Source organism: Mytilus californianus, unplaced genomic scaffold (assembly GCF_021869535.1).
Source record: "Mytilus californianus isolate M0D057914Y unplaced genomic scaffold, xbMytCali1.0.p SCAF_1, whole genome shotgun sequence".
In the NCBI taxonomy this organism is placed as follows: domain Eukaryota; kingdom Metazoa; phylum Mollusca; class Bivalvia; order Mytilida; family Mytilidae; genus Mytilus; species Mytilus californianus.
In genome coordinates this window covers 81,238,013-81,262,796 of record NW_026262581.1, presented here as the reverse complement: position 1 = coordinate 81,262,796, position 24,784 = coordinate 81,238,013, and the positions used below count along the sequence as shown (strand labels likewise).

General features: G+C 34.4%; 1 protein-coding gene across 2 annotated transcripts in view; it reads right to left on the bottom strand.

Annotated features, from left to right (window-relative positions):
* The window catches only part of LOC127724556 (receptor-type tyrosine-protein phosphatase T-like), a 177,609-nt gene that overhangs the window by 132,129 nt on the left and 20,696 nt on the right, over positions 1 to 24,784 (bottom strand). For both annotated transcript variants that reach the window (XM_052231547.1, XM_052231540.1), the window contains exon 3: positions 12,268 to 12,471. In XM_052231547.1, the coding sequence (XP_052087507.1) occupies positions 12,268 to 12,471 (204 nt within the window). The remainder of the gene's footprint in view (positions 1 to 12,267; positions 12,472 to 24,784) is intronic.

Genomic DNA, 24,784 nt, shown 5'->3' with positions numbered 1-24,784 from the left:
TTTTAATGTATAACAAAAAGAACTAATGCATTAGAGCTCTGAAACTATACAAAATAAAAATTAAAAAAAATCCACGAAATTCCATTAATGCTTTTGGCGCATTAAAGTCATTTCAAAACATGAAGTCATACGAATGGAAACGCCAAAGCTGATGGTTTTTCCGTTGCGTGTATAATATATTTGCATTATAATAATACAATCCAGTTTCTATAACTAATTTATTAACAAGTACATCGTTTGATTGTCAGACTGCAAAATGGCAATATGTGTATGATAACTTCATTTGAACTCTTAAGTTACTGTGGGTTCATTTATTTTCGTGGTTACCAATTTTCGTGGATTGAGAAAAACTTGCATTTTCGTGGATATTTAATTTCGTTGTTTTGGCAAAGTCTGCATACATTCATGAACATTCCTTTAGAAAATTTGTAATTAGTTGAATATTTAAATTCGTGGTTCCCCAATACCCAAGAAATCAACGAAAATTGGTATCCAACGAATATTTATGAATCCACAGTATCTTTATTATGAACGTGCATACATGGGAAAGTTGCTGATCTGTCAATTATAATTACTGTAACAGATGATACGATAATAAAGTGCAATGAACTTTATACCATCTCTCCGGCCTTAGATAAAAACAAATTAAAAACAAATTAACTCAATCATAGAAATTTAATGTTTTTTCACGGCTACTAAAGTCCATATCAGTTTGAAAACAAATGAAATGTCAGATCACATAGATTCATTCGTTAAAGTTTGTCTGCACTAAAACAATAATGTCCTACTATGAAAATGAAAATAAAAATTTTCGCACTGGTCATTTTGTTAGTTATCCACAAAATATTCTACACTAAATGATATTACAAACATGCACTGTGAAGTACTTAAGGCACTTCAAATGGTCGTGAGGATTATTGTGCCTCTGTATAAAGCAACCATTAAATACAACACAAAATCCTTTAAATGCGAAGAGTTCTTTTCTTATTCTCTTCGGATAGCGTGGTTCCATTTGTTCAGTCAAGTTTGGCGGTTTCTCGATTAATGGTTGTTTGGTCTTAGGAGTACTTATCGGTATCGTTATTTCTGGCTCAAACAATTCACTGTCATTGTCACATGTTTCTTCATTTTCGTTGTTTGTGCAATCGAAGTTTCGTACTCTGATGTGGTCAATATGTCTCCGAATGACACGTTCATCTGTCAATTTGATATGAAATGAAAGAGGTCCTGATTGTTTTATTACTTCTCCCGGAATCCAGTTAATGTTTGAACCAATTGCGAAATTTCAGGCAAATACTCCCTGTCCTACATTAATTTGTCTGCTCACAGATTTCTTGTCGTGATAGTGTTTTTGTTTTCTCTCCTGAACTCGCTTCTCTATATTCGGAAAAAAACTAAATCTAGACGTGACTTGATGTTCCTTTTCATCAGCAATTCTGATGGTGCCAATCCTGTCGTTGTTTGTGGCGTTATACAGTAGTTAAACAAAAAACGGTTCAACGTTTCCTGGACAGTTCCTTCTTTAATTTTTTTCATATCTTCTATGAAATTTTGAACTGCTCGTTCAGCACAACCAATACTAGCTGGGTGCCACGGCGCTGAAGTGTGATGTTCAATTCCATTTGATGTTACGTAATCGACGAATTCCTTACTAGTAAATGCGGCTCCATTATCACTGATAATGAGATCACATAATCCATGTGATGCAAATGTTTATTTCATATAAATTGATCCAATATCCACCCATTTAGGTGCGAATCATATCTCTGGCCTTACATTGATACTGTGCTATGCACGCAATGTTTCGGTTTTTTTTTGGGAATTGTGTTTTTTCCAGGGAAACCTTCATCAGAGACCACCCCTTTTGTTTTTGTTTTTCATTGATTTCTTTTTAATTACTGTTTTATTTTTTTCGTTTTTTATTACAGTTTTAATTTTTTAATTTTTTAAATAGTTTGTGAATAGTTTTTTTTTAACAATCATAACTTTTTAATTTGTTAATTTGAATTTGCATTTTGATTTTTTGCTTTTCAAACTATTACAACCAATGTTGAATTAAGTGTTTCATATTAAAAAAGTTTCGTTGTAAGAATATCAGTTAACATGTGTAATTTACATGATTGTCATAAATTATCTCTGCACAGTTAAATGTTTAGTAGGAACTGTGAGGTTTATATAAATTATTTTATAGCTGGTTTCACTAATTCACCAATGTTTCTATTTCTTTTGAATCCTATTGATAGGTTTTTATGGATTTTGGCACCTATTGTAGAATCTGTTTTATTAAGATGCCAGTATTTCCTGAATACTTTTTGAAGTTTTTCTGCTTGAGGATGATAATTTGTAATGAATGATACATTACGTCTATATTCAACTTTGGGTTTTTTTCTTTAATTTATCTTGCCTGTCTTGGAATTTGATCTCTGATAGAATTTGTTTTACCAATTTCAGTTTATATCCTCTAATTAATAGTTTTTCAATAAAGAGGTTTTTTCTGGTTTGAAATTCACTGCCAGTGTTGGTGTTTCTAAGTATACGAATGCCTTCGCCTTTACTAAAGGATTTAAAGTTTGAAATGGGGTGGTTTGAGTTTTTATGAAGATATTGGAATTTTTCGGTATTCTTTGTAAAGCATTTCAGGTCAAAACACCAGTATTTTTGAAGCGTTCGCCTTTGAAGATTTCAAGGTCTAGAAATTTTATGGAATGATTATTGCATTCATAAGTGAACTTTAGCAGGTCGTGTTGTTTATTTGCATTTTCAAACAGTAAATCAATTTCAGACACTTTTGCTTTTACAACTAGTAGTCCGTCATCCCTCATTCTTTTATGAAAAATCTTTTTTTCAGAAATTAGAGAGTTTTTAAGGATTGAGTTTATGTAATTGTAAATAGCAATGTCACATATTACAGGGGAAGCTGTTGCTGCCATTGATGCTCCAATAATATGTCGATATGAATTTCCATGAAAGGTAAATTCATTATTGGATAGGACGAGTTTTGTTATTTCAACCAGAAATTTGTTGGTAGGTTTTGTTATAGGATATTCAATTTCTTCTTGTTTATCAAGCGTTTTTTGTAAGCTTCTGTGATTTCCTCAAATCTGAGATCGGAATAAAGTAATGTTATATCATATGTAGCAAGTCGTACATTATTATCAAATGTATAGAAACTCATCATAGATACCAGGATTGAAATTTTGTATTTGCGCCAGACGCGCGTTTCGTCTACAAAAGACTCAGCAGTGACGCTCGAATAAAACAAAGTTAAAATGTCAAAATAAAGTACGAAGTTGAAGAGCATTGAGGACCAAAAATTCCTAAAAGTTTTGCCAAATACAGCTAAGGTAATCAATATGTTTTCAATATTTCTGATTAAGTCACGTGTGTCAGAAATGTACGTTGTTTGTGTTTTCACTAAGGGAAGTAAGAAATGATCTAAATATCTTCCTATTCTTTCAAGTGGTCCATTGTACAGTGATATAATTGGTCTACCTGGGACATTTATAGTTGTTATTTGATTGTTCTCGTTTTCAATGTTTTGTAAAACTTCACTGTCCAGTTAGTGAATTTTAGGGAGAAAGTATGCAAAAGGTGTTTTTATATAATTTTGTTCATTTTGTAATGTATTTGAAAGATATTTCGTCAATACAGTTTTCTTCTTTCATTTTGTAAATTACTTTTTATAATTTGTTCTGAGTGTTTCTAAGATTTATCTCTTGGATTTGATCATAATGTATGTTATCATTCAATTGTTTTTCACCTTCTTTCAGATAGTCGGAAAGATTTTGAATGACTGTTACATTGTTTTATCTGCTTTGTGAATAATGATATTTTCATCGTGTTTTAGATTCTTGAGGCAGTTCCTTTCTTGTAGTGAAAGGTTAAATTGTTTTTTCGGGATATATCTAGATAATTCCATTTTCGTATAGAAAATGTATTTTTCAATAGGGTTATCGGCAAACGCCAGCACAGAAGAAATTGATTTCTCCTTGAAGGGAGGAATTTTACTCTGTATTTTTGGACTTTCAAGGAAAAAGTATGAGAGTCTCAAATTCCTTTCAGTTTTTTTTTTTAAATCTTTCATTATTTTTTATGGATAATTTTGTTGTTGGAACTAAGTTTAGTCCTTTAGCAAGACTATTGTATCCGGTTGTGATAATGTTTTAGATGATAGATTCAGCACAAATTGTTTTGCAATTTTGAGCTTGATTTGTTGTTTATGTAATTTTATTTTATTTTTGAAGGCTTTGAACTTTTCAATGTTTTTAGTCTTTTTCTTGTTTTTATTAGGTCTTCTATGTTTCCCCATGATTTTCTATGGGTATTTGTTATGAGTGTGATTTTGTATTATTCCATATACTTAAATATGATTCTGTATCACTATTCCCATTGGATGTTTGTTTTGTCATGACCACAAGGGGTGTGTCCTTTTCATCATTGTATTGGTCAGTATCTATAATTGCAATCTAGATCAACCGTGGATACGCAGCTGGCAATAAATAAACAAACCTAGGAATAAAATATTCCCAGGTTTATTGATTTACTGTCATTAATTTGCAATAAATCAACAATCGAAGTAAAAGCAAAAATAGTGTTTAGTACCGGTATTTTAGTAATCATTTGATAAAAGACAAAAGTTCAATGTCGATTCTATATAATTTAACGAGTAATGATTACAGGTTTATCTCACATGAAATAATTATGAAATTTATGGTTCATTAATATTCGTTTAAATCCATATTTATAGAAATGAGATATTAGCCTTGTTTATTCATAATTAATTTTCACGTTATGCACAAAATCAGTGTTTGGCTAACAGTTTGGCCAGTTCATTCATTACCAAACCTTCTGCATTTCCATTCTTCTTAGTATCGATTTTCCTTCTGCTAGGAGCACTTTTTTTTAGTTTCATGTTTCAAGCGTTTCGAGTAGTTTCTTAGACGTTTTTCGAAGTCTTCATTAATTTCATTAGACTTTCTACTTAAGGTTTCTGGCTTCCTCACTTTTTTCCGTAAGAACTCCAAAAGATTCCATAGTTTCAGTATATGCACTATTTATCATTACATTTAGTTTATCAATATGTTCTTTCAGCACTTGTATAATAGCATCCTGGAGATTGTCTATGGCAGGTTTCAAAGTTTTGTTGATATCAGTGTTGACATCATTATTGCTTCTTGGTCCTACGTTTCCATTGAAATGAACAGTTATTAATCCAGATTTAATGGAGTGATTCTTCTGGAACTCTAACAAAGTTGTCATGGTCAATAGATGTTATCTTCTTTTATTCAGTTCTGATATATTTTGCACTCCCTCTTCAGCTATTTCGATTTCATCTTAAGGTTTTTACTGTTAGGGATTTGACTGCATCGTATGGTATAGTCATCGTTTAAGTCCAGGTTTTCATCAGAGTACAGATTTTCTGTTGAAATACTAAAATCCATATTTTCAGCCATGGTTTGTTGCTTTGCGTTGGCTATAATTGTACTAGGGAAATCAAACTGTGATTCATAACAATGAATAGACCACTTTCGAGTTCATTGAATTTCCGTCAACAACGTTGATTTTAGTGAACATCATTCGTGCGTTTAGGGGCATCGTCACTTCCTTTCTTTGTAGAGCGAGCGGTTGAAAAAATATAATGCTGTATTGCACGAATTATTCTGCAAATTAAATTCTTATAGTTGATAATCAGCACTGTTGTCATTAGGAAATTGTGATTAAGTACTTACGGAACAAACATTATTTCTAGTTTATCCTGCATAATGACGATCACGAAGACGCTTGATGAACTTTAATAGTGCAGGGATACAGGGGATCCCCTCTATCTGGTAAATGACGTCGTAAAGGCGCGCATAATTGACGAACTTTTCCGGTGAAGGACAAAACTCGAAAGTGGAGCCCATAGGAATACATACAACCTGTCGATAAACTGTATTGCCGAATCATAGATGTTGTCAAGGAGAAAATTTACAGCTTTAATTATCTCATCACAGTTCCATTAAGTACATTTGTATATATAGCATATTTCCCTTTTTGACTTACAGAAGAAGGTTTTATATGAGTTGCAGCAAATAAATGGGCAACCATATTTTTTAAAGGATCATTTAGTTTGAAGCAAGAGCTTCTGTTCGATAAGATTGTGTGGAATGTAATGTACAGAGTCTTTTTTCAATAATATAAGCAACTTAAAAAAGCATGATCGTTTTGCCGTTACTTTAGATAAACGCGATTTCTATGCGAAACGTCTAATATGTAAATGTAATTATGTATTCTAATATGACGTGCTTTTTTCGCTTTGTAAACAACACTGTAATAAAATTCTCGATATATCGATACTTAGCGCAGACTCAGAGATGTACATAATAATGGCTATTACAATATACCTCCCACGTAAATCTACATATGTCGTAACCTACGTGCAAATGCTATGCCGATTTCGCTGTGTTAAAAATTGCAATTGAAAAAAAACTACATAACCTTTATTCTTATTCTGATGCATAACAAAAAGAACTAATGCATTAAAGCTCGGAAACTATACGAAATCAAAATAAAATAAAATTCCGCGAATTTCCAATAATGCTTTTGGCGCATTAAAGTCATTTCAAAACACGATGTCATACGAATGGAAATGCCAAAGCTGAAGGTTCTTCCGTTGCGTGTGTAATATGCTTGCTTTATAATAATACAATCCAGTTTCTATGACGAATTTATCAACAAGTACATAGTTTGATTGTCAGACTACAGAATGGCAATATGTGTATGGGAACCCCATTAGAACTCTTAAGTTACTGTGGATTCATTTATTTCTATTTAAGAACGTGCAGACATGGGAAAGTTGCTGATCTGTCAATTATAATTACTGTAACAGATGATACGATAATAAAGTGCAGTGAACTTTATAACACCTCTCCGGTCTTAGATAAAAACAAATTAAAAACAAATTAACTCAATCATAGAAAATTAATGTCTTTTCACGGCTACTAATTGATAAGTTCATATCAGTTTGAAAACAAATGAAAATATCAGATCACATAGATTCATTCGTTAAAGTTTGTCTGCACTAAAACAATAATGTCCTACTATGAAAATGAAAATAAAAATGTTCGCACTGGTCATGTTGTTAGTTATCCATTAAATATTCTTACACTAAATGATATTACACACATGCACTGTGAAGTACTTAAGGCACTTCAAATGGTTATGAGGACTATTATGCCTCTGTATAAAGCAACCATTTAATACAACACAAAATCCTTTAAATGCGAAGGGTTCTTTTCTTATTCTCTTCGGATAGCGTGGTTCCATTTGTTCAGTCAATTTTGGCGGTTTCTCGATTTCTGGTTGTTTGGTCTCAGGAGTACTTATTGGTATCGTTATTTCTGGCTCAAACAATTCACTGTCATTGTCACATGTTTCTTCATTTTCGTTGTTTGTGCAATCGAAGTTTCGTACTCTGATGTGGTCAATATGTCTCCGAATTACACGTCCATCTGTCAATTTTATATGAAATGATGGTGGTCTTGATTGTTTGATAACTTCTCCCGGAATCCATTTAATCTTTGAACCAATTGCGAAATTTCGGGCAAATACTCGCTGTCCTACATTAATTTGTTTGTTCACAGATTTCTTGTCGTGATAGTGTTTTTGTTGTCTCTCCTGAACTCGCTTCTCTATATTCGGAAAAACTAAATCTAGACGTGACTTGAGTTTCCTTTTCTTCAGTAATTATGATGGTGCCAATCCTGTCGTTGTTTGTGGCGTTATACGGTAGTTGAACAGAAAACGGTTCAAATTTTCCTGGACAGTTCCTTCTTTAATTTTCTTCACACCTTCTTTGAAACTTTGAACTGCTCGTTCAGCACAACCATTACTAGCTGGATGCCACGGCGCTGAAGTGCAATGTTCAAATCCATTTGATGTTACGTAATCGGCGAATTCCTTACTAGTAAATGCGGCTCTATTATCACTGATAATGAGATGACATAACCAATGTGTTGCAAACGTTGCTTCGGATGTTGTAGAATTCAGGACGTGTATGCCCATCCATTTTGAATACGCATCAACCATAACTAGAAACGATTTGTGCATGAATAGTCCTACAAAGTCTATATGTATTCTTGACCATGGATGGCTCGGCTATTCCCACGGATGTAATGGTGCTTCTGCTGGTAATGTTCGGTTTTCCTGACAACTTTAACAATTAACTACAGTTAATTCCAAGTCATTGTCCATTCCCGGCCACCATATATAGCTTCTTGCTAGACTTTTCATTCTCGTAATCCCTGGATGTCCTTGGTATTATTCTCTTAACATGGCCTCACGCTCTAGTTGTAGTATAATTACTCTTCCTCCCCACAATATGCACCCGTCCTGACTACACAGTTCATTTTTTATGTCTTCACCGGGACATTTTGACGGCCACCCATTCAAAATGTATCTAAGCAACATAGACAGTATTGTGTCCTTGCGTGTCCACTTTTGAATCTGTTTAACATCAACTTGCGTAGTGGCTAAATGTTCCATTAATAATATTGTTTCACCTGGCGTTGGTGTCTTTTCACAGTTTGTTTTCAGCAGTTGTCTACTTAGTCCATCCGCATTACCATTCAGACTCCCTTCTTTGTATACAATCGTGTACTCATATGCAGCTAAAGTCAGTGCCCACCTTTGAATTCGAGATGCGGTCATTGTCGGTGTAGGTTTATCTTCTCGAAATAAACATATGAGCGGCTTGTGATCGGTTATGATTGTAACGGGGTGTCCATAAAATTTTGATGAAATTTCTTGATACCAAATATTATGGCCAGACTCTCATTTTCAAGAACGGAATAATTCTTCTCGGCTGATGTAAGCGTTCGAGATGTATAAGCTATTGGTTTGTCACTGCCGTCGTCCATTTTATGCGAAAGTACGGCCCCAAATCCATACGGAGATGCATCACATGCTTAGATTAATTTCTTTTTTGGATCGAAATGTACAAGTACTGATGCGGATTTCAACAGCTGTTTTGACTCTATGAACGCTTTTTCCTGTTCTTTTTTCCAACTTCATTTTGTGTTTTTCTGTAGAAGTACATGTAGCGGCTTTAACAAGTGAGACAAATTTGGTAAGAATCTGTTGTAATAGTTCAACATTCCCAGGTAAGCTTTCAATTCTGTCACGTTTGTCGGACTTGGGGCTTTATCGATCGCTTCAACTGTAATCTCCACTGGATAGATTCCGTGTTTGTTTATTTTAAATCCCAAATAAACAACTTCTTCTGCCATAAACACACACTTCTCTTTCTTTAACCAAATTCCTGTTCTCTTATATCTAGACAAAACCTCAGAAAGAGTACTTTTATGTTCCTCCCTTGTTTACCCGTTATCAGTATATCATCTACTCGAACCAAAACATTGGAGATACCTTGAACAACATTTTCAAGTGTTCATGGAAAATACCTGAGCTGGACGCTACACCATACGGAAGTCTATTGTACCTGAATAAACCCTTATGCGTGTTTATAGTCACATATCTTTTACTGTCCTCTTCAAGTTCAATTTGTTGATATGCTTGATTTAAGTCCAATTTTGTATATTATTGTCCCCCTCCAAGCGTTGCGTATAAATCCTCAGTTTAGGGAATAGGATAATTATCCAACTTCGAAACGGCATTAACGGTTACCTTGTAGTCACCACAAATTCTAATAAATTCGTTCTTCTTAACTACAGGTACTATTGGGGCGGCCAAGTCTGAAAATTCCACTTGCTGAATTTGACCCTCCTTCTCAAGACGTTCAAGTTCCATCTTCATTTTATCCTTCAACGCATACGGCAAAAAGCGAGCCTTGAAATATTTCGGTACAGCACTCTCAGCAACATAAATCCTGGCTTTCATGCCTTTTACAGTTCCAAGTTCATCTTTGGAAACCTCCTTATTTGCTTCCAAGATCACATTTAAATCACTCGGTTGATTATCATTTCTAACTACAGAAAAAATATCCTTCCAATCCAATCGGAGTTTGTTCAACTAGTCTCGGCCAAGTAAATTTGGAGCTTTACGCTTCACTATCAATATTGGCAATTTTGCGCTTTACTTCTTGTAATTGACATTGACGATTGCACGTCCTATTACAGGAATCTGCTCTCTTCCGTGTATGTTCGGAGTTTAGCATTTGTCGGTTCAATTCTGAATTTCGACTTGTATTCCTTGTAAGTATCCACGCTCATGATAGAAACTGACGCTCCTGTATCTATTTCCATGGCTATTTCACATTCAATCACATTGATTTGTACTTTATATGCCTCATTAGATTTATTTCCAAAATAAAAAACTGAATACACTTCATTTTCACTTTCACTTTCGCTACTTGCATCCTGCTCAATGAAATGAGCTCGTGATTAAAACTCTTTTGCGATTTTCACTTAAATCCCCATTGAAAGATTTGTTACAACATGTCTTTGCTATGTCTCCTTTCGTTTTACAAATGTGGCATTTTGCCTCCTTAAATCTACAATCGGCGGCTAAGTGATTTCCTCCAAACCGGTAACAATCTCCTTGTTTTGGATTTCCTGAGTTGTTTCTTGTGTACGATTTTGAAATTTTTTTGACTTGTTTCTGAATTGTTGCATTTGTCCCCCTCGCTTGGATGTCTTGTGCGTTCTTCTCAGCAGTCTCCATAGCGGTAGCAATTTCCAATGCCTTGTCAAATGTTAAATTCGGCTCTGATATCAGCCTCCTCTGTATGCGGCCATCTTTATTCCGACGACTAACCTGTCTCGTAACATCGCATTTAACGTGTCACCATAGTTACAGTGTTCTGTCAGACTTCTTAGTGCTGCAATAAATGTCCTCACTGACTCATCGCTGTGTCTTATTCTAATGTTAAATTTGAATCTATGAATTATTTCTGATGGTACCGGGTCTCGGTGGTCTTTCACTAATTTCGTTAAAACGGCAAGGGATTTAGTTCCTGGTTTGGCTGGTGCTAATAAATCCCTGATTAATTTATAAATGTTCTTCCCGCATACACTCAAGAAAATATCTCTTTTTTGGTCTTCATCGTCTATTTCATAAGCGTTGAAATAATATTCCATTCCTTTTACATACTATACCCAATCTTCAGACTCTTCAAAATAATCTAATTTCCCGTAAGTCGGCATTGTTATATGTAGAAATTCACATTTATTTTAATATTCCAGTTTTCAAAACGTGTAATATATTTGCTTTATAATAATACAATCCAGTTTCTATAACTAATTTATTAACAAGTACATCGTTTTATGGTCAGACTACAGAATGGCAATATGTGTATGAGAACTTCATTTGAACTCTTAAGTTATGTTTATTAAAGAACGTGCAGACATGGGAAAGTTGCTGATCTGTCAATTATAATTACTGTAACAGATGCTACGATAATAAAGTGCAGTGAACTTTATAACAGCGTGTACCCTCCAAATTCGGATAATATTGCATTAAAATGGAGTTTTGAGGTAGGTGTTGTTTTATTTTTTTATTCTATAGACGGGTTTATCTATAATTGACCTAGAAAACATGGGCGCATCCATTAACCTCTCACGTGACCGATCAGCTATTACAACCGTGAAAAAATAACGCACGTGTATTGATCAATACATTATCGATTTTCTGTTTACATTTGTATTCCTTTCATTTTCTGATTTATTTTACTATGGATACTGCTGAAAGTTATAAAAAAGGTGGAGGCATTTCTCGTGCAGTTAATAGTTGTTCAAATAATCGTAGATGTGGAAAAAAATCAATATTTGAATTACACGAGTTGCGCAATGACTGCCCTTGTTTGATTCCATACAACATGTATAAGTCTCATTTGATGCCTGATGCATTATTCGCACATTTACTGATTTTAGCAAGTCAACATGGCGGCTTCTTAGTTACGAAATGTCAACTGTGTGGATTTGACAGTAGCTTACGAGAAAAAATGTAAATTAAAAATGGCAAATGTCGGGGTTGAGAATTAAAAGAATTAAACCATTTTTTTTCTAGCGGTTATTTAAGAAATAATTCATGCAACCTATAGATTTATAGGAAATTTCCAGCTTTATCTTACAGGGGGTAAAATAGAACAGCCACACAAACGTCATAACCACCCTCAATTCAGTTTTTAAATGACCATATTTGTCTTATTATAATCGAAATAATTATAGATTATCGGTGGTCATCTCAACAAGATTGATTTTCTCGCATGTGTAAATTTACAACAAATCTATGGCTTCCGTGAATTATTTTTTAATTTTCTAGTATACTTACGATTTCTGTAGTATAACGTTATTTCTGTTATGTATGAGGACTCGAAAAATTCAAACATCCACCAAGCCTCAGTTCGACCTGTCTGTGTGTGTGTACAATCGTACCAACCAAATTTATTCGTTATTGGTGGGTTAATGGCATTGGTTGGTCCAGCTGTGCTAATCTGTGAGCTTTGTGTAGGCGTTCCAAATGGCGTAAGGTTCTCTGTTTAAAAGCACAAATAAAGACAATATGAGTAATACATCTTATGTTAGTTATATTAACAATAGAATTTATGAGTTGTGAGGGATTTACAGTGAAGGGGCATGGAATTATTAAGATCGAATATTTACACGCCCCTGCATTGTCAGTCACTTACAAAATGTTTTGTTTCATATACATATTCATGAAGTTTTTAATGCGGTCCGTGCAAACAGTTTTTGGATTTTTCTTTATCGAAAGATCTTTGTATACATGTAGGTTCAAATTATCATCGAAAATGATGAATGATGGAGTAACGTTAGATTTATTATTACAGTAAAAGATTGTTTAAGCAAAATTGATTTGACTGCAAAGGTGAAAATAAATATTTTATTGCAAAGAGCTCAGATTCGGTATGCTCTTTTAAACATCAATAAGTTGGGCTGACGACGTCTTTAATGCTTGTCCTTCATGAATGAATGAAATATTTGCCAATGCGCGTTTACACACAAATCAATCATGCAACCAATCCTTAAATGCAAATTTGACTAAAACATTTACAATGTATCTATTTTTCTTTCTGTTCTGTCTTCAGTAGTAATTTCTAAAAATCATGCACAGGTGGGCGTAAAGTATTGCTAAATTCCCTACGCAAAATGCCACGAGGTTGCAACAACTTTCGAGATTTAATCCCTTGACTGAGTGAAAAAAAAGTAAGGATGAAATAGCAATAACCATGCTAAAATTCAATTTTTAACAGGGGTTTCTTAACGAAAATCCGGCGATTGTCAAAAGATTGTACGGCGGGCAGGCGGGCAATGTATCGGTCGGCACCAGCTGTTTTGTTCAATTTCTTGAGAACCATTTAAACATTGCTTTATAAATTTAAATATAAGACAAAATAAATTACCGAGATCAAGGTCGATTATCACGATTTATCCGGGTTTGTTGTAGTTTGGCAGCCTCTTGTTAAATGATATTATTATGATTAGTGATAATTTCTAATTGATGTTAATTGTAATATATTAGAGAAAATGTTTTCAATATATATATATGTTATAGTTATTGAACAAGCACATTGGTATATGTCATTTAATCTGTACGGCTCGGGTGACCCTACTTGACCCTAGGCGTCATCCCGACCGTGGAGAATGCATGATATATAGTTTTTATATATAAATAAGATGTGGTATGAGTACCAATGAGACAACTATCCATCCAGGTCACAATGTGTAAAAAGTAAACAATTATAGGTCAAAGTACGGCCTTCAACACGGAGTCCTAGCTCACACCGAACAGCAAGCTATAAAGGGCCCCAAAAAGACTAGTGTAAAACAATTCAAACAGGAAAACCAACGGTCTAATCTATATAAAAAACGAGAAACGAGAAACACTTATGAACCACACCAACAAACGACAACCACTGAAAAACAGGCTCCTGATTTAGGACAGGTGCATAAAAATATATACCGATTTGATAATTCAATTACTGTTTTAACACATAACATCATCAATTTAGAAATTATCGGATGATATTAAATCCAGGGCTCCTGGGAAAGTTTTCTTGTAGGGTAAAGAAAGGGGGAAAATACGCCTTCAAGGATGTACACCTCTGACGAGCCAAAAATTTCTAGAATTAAACTTTTTTTCTTAACCTGGGTTTTGGTTTAATATGACTGTTAGAAAGTAATAGATGAAGAAAAAAATCATATTTTTTGCTATGGTCATTTGGAAGTACCCATTCTTAATGATTTTCCCATTTTTAACCAATTGTTACCCATTGTTTGGGCTATTATCATGAAAAAAAAATCACAGTTTCACAATTAACCAATCTGAATAAATTTAACTTAAAAAACTATAGGTTGATATTAATATTAGAAAGTTTTATAAAAATTTGTTGCTTTTTCGTGTCAAATTGACCATGCTGTCAATTTTTTAAATTTTTGGGATTTTTCTCTTTTTTTTTTTTTTAGAACAAATAGCAAATGAAAAATGTTTGAAAAAATACCTATCTAAGAATTTTGAAAAGAAAAAAATGATATGAGATGTTCATATTTTTGGTAAAATCATTTCTTTGTACCTTTCACCCATTTTCTCAATATTATGGCTGACGACACTGACCAGATTGGTTATAAAATTTGAAAATTTTATTACCCAAAAACTACTGATTGTAAGTACACAATTTTTTCACAGAGTTTAGTTTGATTATAATATTTTTTTAAATTCATAGATAGTTTCCACTTGTATCATTCCAGACGAGATTATAACGAGACTGAAACATCAGAAGAATACAGTTCATCATGATGTACTATGACAAATTATAACTGAAAGGTTTAAGGAGTATTGCTTTTATTGACCCCAAGAATATGCTCAGAGGAAGATTAATCGAAGATTAAATTTATAGCGCAAAGTAAACATTAAAAAAGTTTCACTTTTCAATCTTTAACTTTTGACCTTCCCCCGCAATTTTCAATCTTATTAATTCTGAAGCAACTACTCTCAACTGCAGTCAAGTTTAGCGAAAGGTCCCACGACACAATCAGTCAACAAAACTTTATTGGATCAACACGTAAAGAAACGATCGTTGTCATTGGTCGATTTAAACCTGATTCGACCTCCAAGCTCTGAAGCCCCGCCCAGACACAGATGCTAACAACTCACTAGATAAACATAGCAAGAGTTGTTGTGAATGAATTATCAATAGGTAGATTGTGTATTTGTTTACACATGTGGTCGGGTTTTTCCTGGCAGTTTTAGTTATGGTGTGTAAATTTTATAAATGTATAAATATTATTCAAGTCTTTTGTTTTACGTTTGATACATCCTATTCCATGATAAAGGGGTGTTCCAACCATATGTCCCCATTCAAAACATTGATCGTCAATGGATCCGCCACTGACATGTTATTTCTGTTTAAATGTTTAAAAAGGAAGATGTTGGGTAAACGTCAATGATTACATAATCAACGACAAAAATATAAAAAAAAGAAAAACGAAAAAACTTTCCAAGGTACAAATTCAATCAAAAGTCCTTAATAACTAACAAAACCATACGCTCCACTATATCAATCAACGGAAGGGATGGATGTCATATTCCTGACTTGGTGCTGCATGATACCGGCCTGGTTTTATTAGCTAGTTAAACCTCTCAAATTCTCCATTCGACTTTAGATAATTGTCTTTACACTATGTCAAGCTATACACCGTCCAAATGAATAAAATATGTCGACCAACGTAAGAGAAACACTTAAAGTAAACAACAAATTATGTATACAGTATACCGGTAAACTGTTTGAAACGGTTTTGACCTAGTCCTTGATGTAACATCTCCGTTTTCAAAATTTAGAGAACTAAGATGGTCGTCTTCAGACTGTTCGAAAAATGTGTCCAGCTAAGTTGACTTTGAACCAAGTTGTGCGATATGTATGTCGGTCTAGTACATTACATGCACTTCCGGGGTTTTTGTGTTGAATTTCATCGGGTATGCGAAATTCTAAACTTTAGTGTCATTAGCAAAACAAACATGAAACCTTGGACAAAAAATACAAAAGCAAACAAAACATGTTTAACCCCGACATATTCTGTATGTATGTGCCTGTCCCAAATCAGGAGCCTGTTATTTAGTGTTTGTCGCTTGTTGATGCGTTACATATTTGTTTTTCGTTCATTATTTGTACATAAATTAGGCCGTTAAATTTTTCGTTTGAATTGTTTTACATTTCGGGGTTTTTTATAGCTGACTATGCGGTATCAGCTTTGCTCATTGTTGAAGGCCGCACGGTGACCTATAGTTGTTAATTTCTGTGTCATTTGGTCTCTTGTGGAGAGTCGCCTCATTGGCAATCATACCACATCTTTTTTTTATATGTACGTATATGTACCAAATACCAAGCGCTTTTATCAATTGTTTGTTGTAAATATGTGGCAAATGCTAAACATCACGACATTATAGCTAGTGTCACTGGCGATGTAATTGTTCGGACCTTGTTTGATGCATAAATGTATTACTTGTGTGTATTGATTTGGTCCGTATAGACAGAACACTATATATCTGGTCATTGCTGTTCTTTTTGCAACTGTTTCGCACTTCATCACACCGTGACATATTATGCTAAGGGTTTTGTTAACTGTTGAAAACCGTGTTTTTGTTCACATCTTCTTTTGTCTATGAATAGTTTTCTCATTGACAATCATGAACATTGCAAATTCCACGAGTGCGGGTAGGGGGAGGAGGATGAAGTTCATTAAACGACGTATTATGTCCAGGTTCAGAATTGAATAAAATACACAATATTGCCGAAGACAGGCCCTGGTGGTTATAATAATTTTGGCTCAACAAACTGTACGACAAAGGTTTTGCTGAGTGATGATGAAATGTGTTACATGGATTTGTTCACATATTTCTTTTTATCCGATGGATAGATGACACATTTACAATCATACTACATCTCCTTATTTGCATATTACGGGCCGACCATTCGAAATTCAACAAAGAATTATAAACGATTTTCTTTTGCCTGGTAAGAACTGCAAACAAATAATAAACTTGCCCCAGATAGGATGAAAACGTATATATTGCCAAACAGACTACGAAAAGGACTTCGCCAAATGTTGAAATCCGAGCGACATCTTTTTTTGTTGGTTCTATCGATAGTTGTCTCTTAACAATCATACTGCATCTCTATCATCGGATGACATGAATGTTTCACCCAACAAAATGGAGGCAATAGTGGAAATAATTTTCAGCTCCGCAAGGGAAATGGTCGTCTTCTAAAAAAGGAACACAGCAATAAAACTTTTTAAGAAATAAAAAAAAAAAACTTTAACAATATGGAACACCAACGTCTTTATGGCTAATCATATTTCTCATATATAAAAACTCCGTGATGTCAGATTTTATCACTGAAATTTGCATTTTTGATAATTATAATTAAATCAAAATTATAATTGTTTAAAGTTCAACTGATACATCTTTTTTTTTTAACGTTCTGATTATCCGTTTTAGTGCACATTACAAACTATCTTAATAGAGCACAACATAAAACAATGTCTTTTTGAACTAAAAATAACTGAAAGCACGAAAAATTGAATTTTCGGAGTTGAACTGAAGAGTATAATGAAAATGTCAAATATTCTACATCTTTCGCTTCTTCGGAGGTAAACAGGCAATGTACTCCGATTCTTCCTCAACTGCATCAGGACCTACTGTGTCCATCTCAGCACATCCAAAACTAGGGGACTGCGTCGGATTGCAAACAGTCATCGGCAAAGGAGACCCTACTGGCATTCTTCTTTGGTTCATCATTAATGGCGATGCGTTAAGCTGAAAAGGAATTGGCATTGGTCCCATCGGGTAATATCCATAAGTCGGCATATACTGTACGGGAGAAGCATTCGCGGCAGTTACTGAAGAGCTAGTTGTAGAAGTCGTTGTAGTTTGAGGGGTCTTAAATTTTGGTCACTCGACGCCTCTCTCCTCCATAAATCTCTGGATTGGATTTTTTGGTTTTTCTTTTGATCCGTGATTATCTTTTTGATACTTCTCCAAAATTTGACCATAAGACCTGGCAGCAGAGTCCAAGTCTTTAGGTATAATACCCCGGTAATGTTTATCCAAAATTGCAATGTCAGGATGAACTGCACCAATGGAAAGTTGTCTCAAACCAAAACTTCCTACCGGATAGTACTTATCTGTGTTTGTGTTGACAAGATGTGGTAAAACTTTGCTGAAAAATGTGTCGCACGTATTCTCATATGTTTGCTTTTTCAAATGAAGGTTTTGTTTCAGCTTCTCAAGATCCTTGGTAATATTTTTGACTGTTGTAGATGCGTCGTAAAACTGCTTTTTCTCAACATCGTGCTTATCAAGATCTTTACAAATCTGTGGACCTTCGCAAACGCCAAGTTCGCAATTCCGTTTTGTATGTCCTAGTCTCATGTGACACTGTCCGCACTGAGATTTAGTTTTGTCAACCTTTAAATTCGGATTGGTGAACTTGTCCTCCAAAGACTTGAGGTGTTCTTTAGCACTTTCAAACTCCACACTTTTAACGTGAACTTCATCTTCCAGCTCATCAATCAACAACTGGAATGGAGATCTGTACACATTTTTTTGTAACTGACGCTTACAGTCGAACTCGAGTGCTTCAACGGGATCTCTGCTGGATTCGAATAAGCATTTCGGTTCCATAACATCTCTCTTATCTGTTGAAAACCCACTAACTTGTGGAGAACATCCATCAAAAGTTCTCAATTTCATCCGTCTCATGTATGTTCCCTCGATCTCCTTTGAGCATCTAAACGCTTCCGATATACACGTATCACTGACGGCAATTATCCAGTTTTCCTCATCGTCTAAATATTGGATTCCAAATATTTTCCCTACTAAACTAGGTATCCGGCACTGAATTTCACTTTTTAGTTCCTCATATGTGCATGGAGTTTCTAGAATATTGAACTTTCTTATTTTCCCAGGCCCATAAGTTACTTGAACTTGTGTCGTGTTCATGATCAAGATCTTTGTTCTGTGTCTGAAACTCGTCCATCCCAAGCTACATTCGGTTTAGTCTATTTCTTTACATCAGGTTATTTAAGCTTCATACATGTTTAATGTACTTTTATAGATCAAAATCATCATTGTACTAAAACCCCTCTTTTGGACGATACCACTGGGCTTTTGTTTGTTTTTTGAAAGGTTAGCTTTACTCACGTTCCGTATACTAAAGTTATATGAGGGTGTGGATGGGGTTTACAGAACAGAAAATTATGATATTTAAAAGTGCAGAAAAAGCGTTAAAAAAAAGAAAGAATACAGAACATTAGTGCAAGTAGATAAAGAATAGCGTATAATGGGTGCAAATCTATAAAGAATACAGAAAATTACCTCAAACGTGAATTATGGAATACAGAAATGAAAGACCCCACATCCAGACCCTTTATATTGTTTTAGTAAAACAAAAAGTGAGGTACAATGTATTAAAATCATAAATGAAGTAAAAACACAAAATAAAAACAACATTTTAGCATACATTTTTTAATTTCAAAGTTAAATATGAAAAAAGGGCAGTCGAAACCAACGAACCAAATCCATAAGTAGAACAAAAAGAGGCAACACCATTGGCCAGATATAAAAACTAGGAAAATACAAAAAGAAGAGATATGTCTCAGAAGGGTCCATCTCACAGAAAAAGAAAGAAAAAACAATGCTTGGAGGAAGAAAATTAAATGAACCAGACGTTAGATTAATTGAATTTATTAAGAAAGAAAATTCTACAATTACAGCCAGGGAATTGAAGGATAAGTTACTGCGTTATTCGCCTGCGAATGCTTATGTAGATGTGTCCACGTCTATTTATCGCACAATGTCCAGAGATCTTGATTTTACATTCAAACGATTACATCTTCCGACCGGGGATAGATTTACACCGGGAAATGTGAGATATACCCAAGCGTATTTAGACTTTTGCCAAACTAAAAGGCCACATCAAATCAAGTTCATGGACGAGAACGGTTTCAAGTTGGTCACTGCAAACAGAAACTATGGTCACTCACTAAAAGGGGAACAGTGTATCGAAATTGGGAGATTTATTCCAGGTGCAAATTTAACTTTAAACTTTTTGATTGGTCTGCATTTTGTATTATAATTTTGTCGACGGTCGATCAAATTCAGAGCGTTATCTTAATTTTTGGCACGAGGCAAGTTTAACACAGGACTGTTACGGCCGACCGACCTTTTTTTCCGGGAGATTTGATAATTGTTGATAATTGTGCTTTCTACCACCATCAATCTGAGAGAATCCTTAATAATTTCTTTAATATGCAAGGTATTGATTATGGGTCTCTTCCGGTATACTCACCGGATCTGAATCCCGTTGAAATGTGTTTTTCAAAAATTAAAACTGTCATAAAGCAAGAAAGATTTAAGGAACTTGTTAACCTTAAATTAGCCGTGATAAAAGCAATTCGGGAAATAAACCAGTCTGATATTAAAGGATTTTATAGACATACCGGATATTTCAATGTTTTTGTTTTTTTTGTTTCATTGCAACAGTGAGTAGTTGTAGTAAATTCTTTTGTAGTCACGTGAGTTCATTGATAAAATTAAATCTATACTATGATTGTTGTGTTTATGTTATTGGCCAATGAAATCGATCGATACATTTCCATTTGTTCAATACAAACAACATTGTTAGGAATGATTGGGCAAACGCTAAACTTGACTGCAGTTGAGTGTAAACGAAATCTGATTGATCTAGACTAAGTATATTTTGTTTCCTGTTTTGGCACATACTTAAATATAAACCTCATTAAATTCGATCCCATAATTGTCACTAAAAAGGAATTAATGTTTAATAAGTCTTGATAAATTCCATTAAGCACAAAACTAATCCAAATCAGATTTCAATTATTTGGATATTCTTAAATATGTTAAGAAACTACCCAAAAATATAATTACAAAAGTCATGTATCTTGTTTGACTTTGAAACACTGATTTAAGATATACATTGTACAGAAAATAACATGAAATGTTCAAGGAAATAAAAAAACACTACCGTTGTCATATTTCGAAACGACAAAGTTTGTACAAAGTTGTTAATTGATTAACTACCGGTATGTCGTAATTGCAGTTTCAGGGTACCGATATTTTGGACTAAGCCAACTGCTACCGATTTTTTTCAGTTTGAATTTATGTTGTGCTGTTACACCACTGTTCCCGCTTAGGAGATTGTTTGGCGCTCACAAACATATTTCACCCAGCCACATTCTGTTTGTGCCTATCCCAAGTATTTCAATGGTTGTCGTTGGTTTATGTCTGTCATATTTGTTTTTCGTAAATTGTTTTGTTATAAATTAACCTGTAGTTTTTTCGTTAAAATTGTTTCACATTTTTCATGTCGGTGGCTTTTATAGCCGACTTTATGATATGGGTTTTTCTCCTTGTTGAAGTCCGTACGGTTAATTATAGTTGTATACATCCATTTTATTTGAATTCTGTCAATGGATAGTTGTCTCATTGGCAATCATACCATATCTCCTTATTTTGAAACAGTGAACGGGTCTCCAAGAGAAAATGCAGAATATCCGAAATATTCCTACCCCGGGTTCTTGGCTCAGAGTAGATCGACTGAGGACCCATACTTTAAACTTTTTAACATGTAATCCTAATTTTATTATGAAAACAAAACACATTGAACACATCTGAGCTTTGTATTTCATATTTTGATATTTAAGAGACGACTTTCATCTTGAAAACGCTGCATTTACCAACGCGTCAATGTATGCAACTCTTGGAAAATCCAAACGACAGCTTCAGGAGTGAGCATCAGTTTATGGTAATTGCCGAGAAGCGGATCGGAATCAGCTGTAACACAGTAATCGATCTAAACATCAGTGTCACTTGTCCTTAATGATAATTGGTTGATTGATTGTTGGTGTAAAACGTCGCTTTTGATACTCTTTGCTATATCATCGCGGCCGGATTTTAGTAGTGGAGAAAGCATGAGAACCCGAGGAGAACCATCGACCTTCGGCAGGAAAACCGACAAACCAAGTCAATTAAGATCTGAGTCAAAGACCTGTTACGAGCGGGGTTAGGTATTTACCTCAGTGTTGACAAGCTACTGATCACTGTAGTTGAACTACTTAGACTACGCAGCCATCGAAGTTACACCATCATAACGAAAACAAAACACATAAAATTAAGTAAAACTATCAACATCATATATTATGGTACAATCACATAATATAATGACAAGACCACATCATGGTGTTTGCATACAATATAAACAAAAGTTTATATCAAATAAAGACACTAGCACATCAGATAAATATACAATATTAAGTCAATGTTATAAATAAATCAACTTTTTTGTATGACTTTAGAAACTGGGGTAGGGTGAGGTTTACCGATTCCTTCAACAGTTATGTGCCGAATACAAAAAGGTTGATATTTATCTGGCTATGAACTTGTATTGTTTTTATCCTGCAGCTTAAAGCTGCTTCAATTATGTTATGAAAATGTTTACACAAAAATTAAACTTATTTTCATTCCCTATAAACGAACCTCACGATTGCGAAGGAAAGTGACATGACATGAACTCGACATTGCACAAAATATCCCTTTGTACTGTATTTGGTAGATAATTATAACAGGAATTGTACTAGCTGCAGTATAAATATAGAATAACCATACAATGTCTCGAAATATACATTTTATTTGTACAAGGCTTAGAAACAGGTAGAAAGCGAGGCTTTGCCGAGCATTTCTATCTAGTTGTGAGCCGAGTACAAATAAAATGTATATTTCGAGACAATGTATGGTTATTCTTTATATACTGCAACTCCTATAACTGTTCCAAATGAAATATTCAGGGAAAAAACCATCATTTTTTAATTTGGAGCGGACGACGTAAAATTTCCGCGAACCTGTATGTTTTATTGGCGTCATGAATAAAACTCAACGTCATAAACAAGGCGATATACGTTCAGTGACTGTATATCACAAATGAATATACGGTCAATGCAATTTGACTTCGCAAATAGAACAGCTGCAGTATATAGTCATTTGTATATCCCATTATGTGAAATTGACCAAGTTAAAAGGTGATTACAAAGCACATAGTGTTAAATTCACATTACATAAAGACAAACGCACACAAAATTAGGACACTATTGGTGTTTTTGGTTTCTCCGGTAAGCAAGTGACATTTGGGGGTAATAACAACGACTGGTAGACAAGAAGTTACAAGAATGGCTCTGGATTAGGTGACATGTCTTACTACAGACTGTTATTACCTTGTGAACTACATGTAGCACATTACAATGCCGGCTCAGCATACATGTATCAGTCGAGAACAATAGAGGAATCATGTTCATAACACATTAACATCGTCTAACCCTTCCGAGAAGCCTCGTTCATCCTAGTTATTGCTAAGGCTTGATGAGCTGAAACTTTAGTTGTCTTATCAAAGTTATGTTCAATTTTTTCAGGCAATTGTGCATGATTGTTTGTATCTAATAGAAGTTAGCACGAACATTTACTGATCATTTAGGACGACCCTTCTCTTTATCGTTCATTTTTCATTTTTATTGCAGTTAGTTTCCGTTCTCTTTTGCTTCTTTCTTAGGCACGACAAGCTAATACGTGTAATGAGACCTCAGATTTCAATGATCGTGCTATTTTCTGAACTAAAACCTTTAACTGCAAGACTGTGTCTATTCTGGGTCGCAAGGTGGTGTTTTGAGGAACAGCTTTTATTGCCATAATGATTAATTCTGATTGAGTTTCAGATGATATAAACTAGCTAGTTAATCCCTATTTGTTTCAGGCGGACAGGGTCAATGTAACATTTTTCGACTTGATTTAAAGATTGGTAATTTTCAAATTAAATCTGAACCCTTGTCTTTGTTCAAGGTATAATAACTCTTACAGTCCAAGGCAACCAATCTGTGTGTCTTCAACGCAGCGAGAAAATCCCTCACCCGGAGGCGGCTACAGCTGGCCCCTTATCAATAATGTATACTAGTTCAGCGAAATGGACGCCACACTAAACTCCTTAACATATAAATGAACCAAAATAAAAAAAAAACCAGTCACACAACACTAACAAAGGCTAGAGGTTCATAAGTTGGGATTGGCGGGGTTAAACATGTTTTATGAGATCCCCTCCCCATACCTGTAGCTTATGTGGAATAAACAAACACACAGCAATATACGCACAGTAAAATCAAGTTTAAAAGAAGTTCGAATAGGTAACAGAAGAAACTAAGCAAAATGTCAATGATCAACATAAATTAACAAAGGACTACTAGCAGTTACTGTCATGCCAGTTCCAGACCTCAATTAAACTGATCGAAAGATTACGCCTTCAACATATGAAAATAAACCTCAATCCCTCCTGTTTGGGAAATAGTATGATGCCATCATAGATTATACGAGAAGGACATCCTGTATCATGCCGAAGGAAAAACCGTTTCTTGTGTTGGGAAGCAATAGTTTCTTTTGTAAACGAGATGCATAGTGGGAAAATCGCTGACGAATGAATAGAAGAAGATTTTTCGGTAAATAATCATTGTTTTTTCCTTTTTAAAAAGGGACTTATTTAACAGAAAAGACGTCTGTTTAACTTCCATGCATTGTGTACGTATGTTGTATTTATACGAGAAAATAGACATATGGATAAAATGAAAAAGAGAGGCGAAAGATAACAAAAGGACATCTCATAAGACGAAAAAATATTAACAACGTCATGGCAAAAAACGAAAAAAGACCAGAAAAACAAAAAACAGTATGCAAAACACAACATACCTATTTCCACGATCTACAAATGTATAATTTT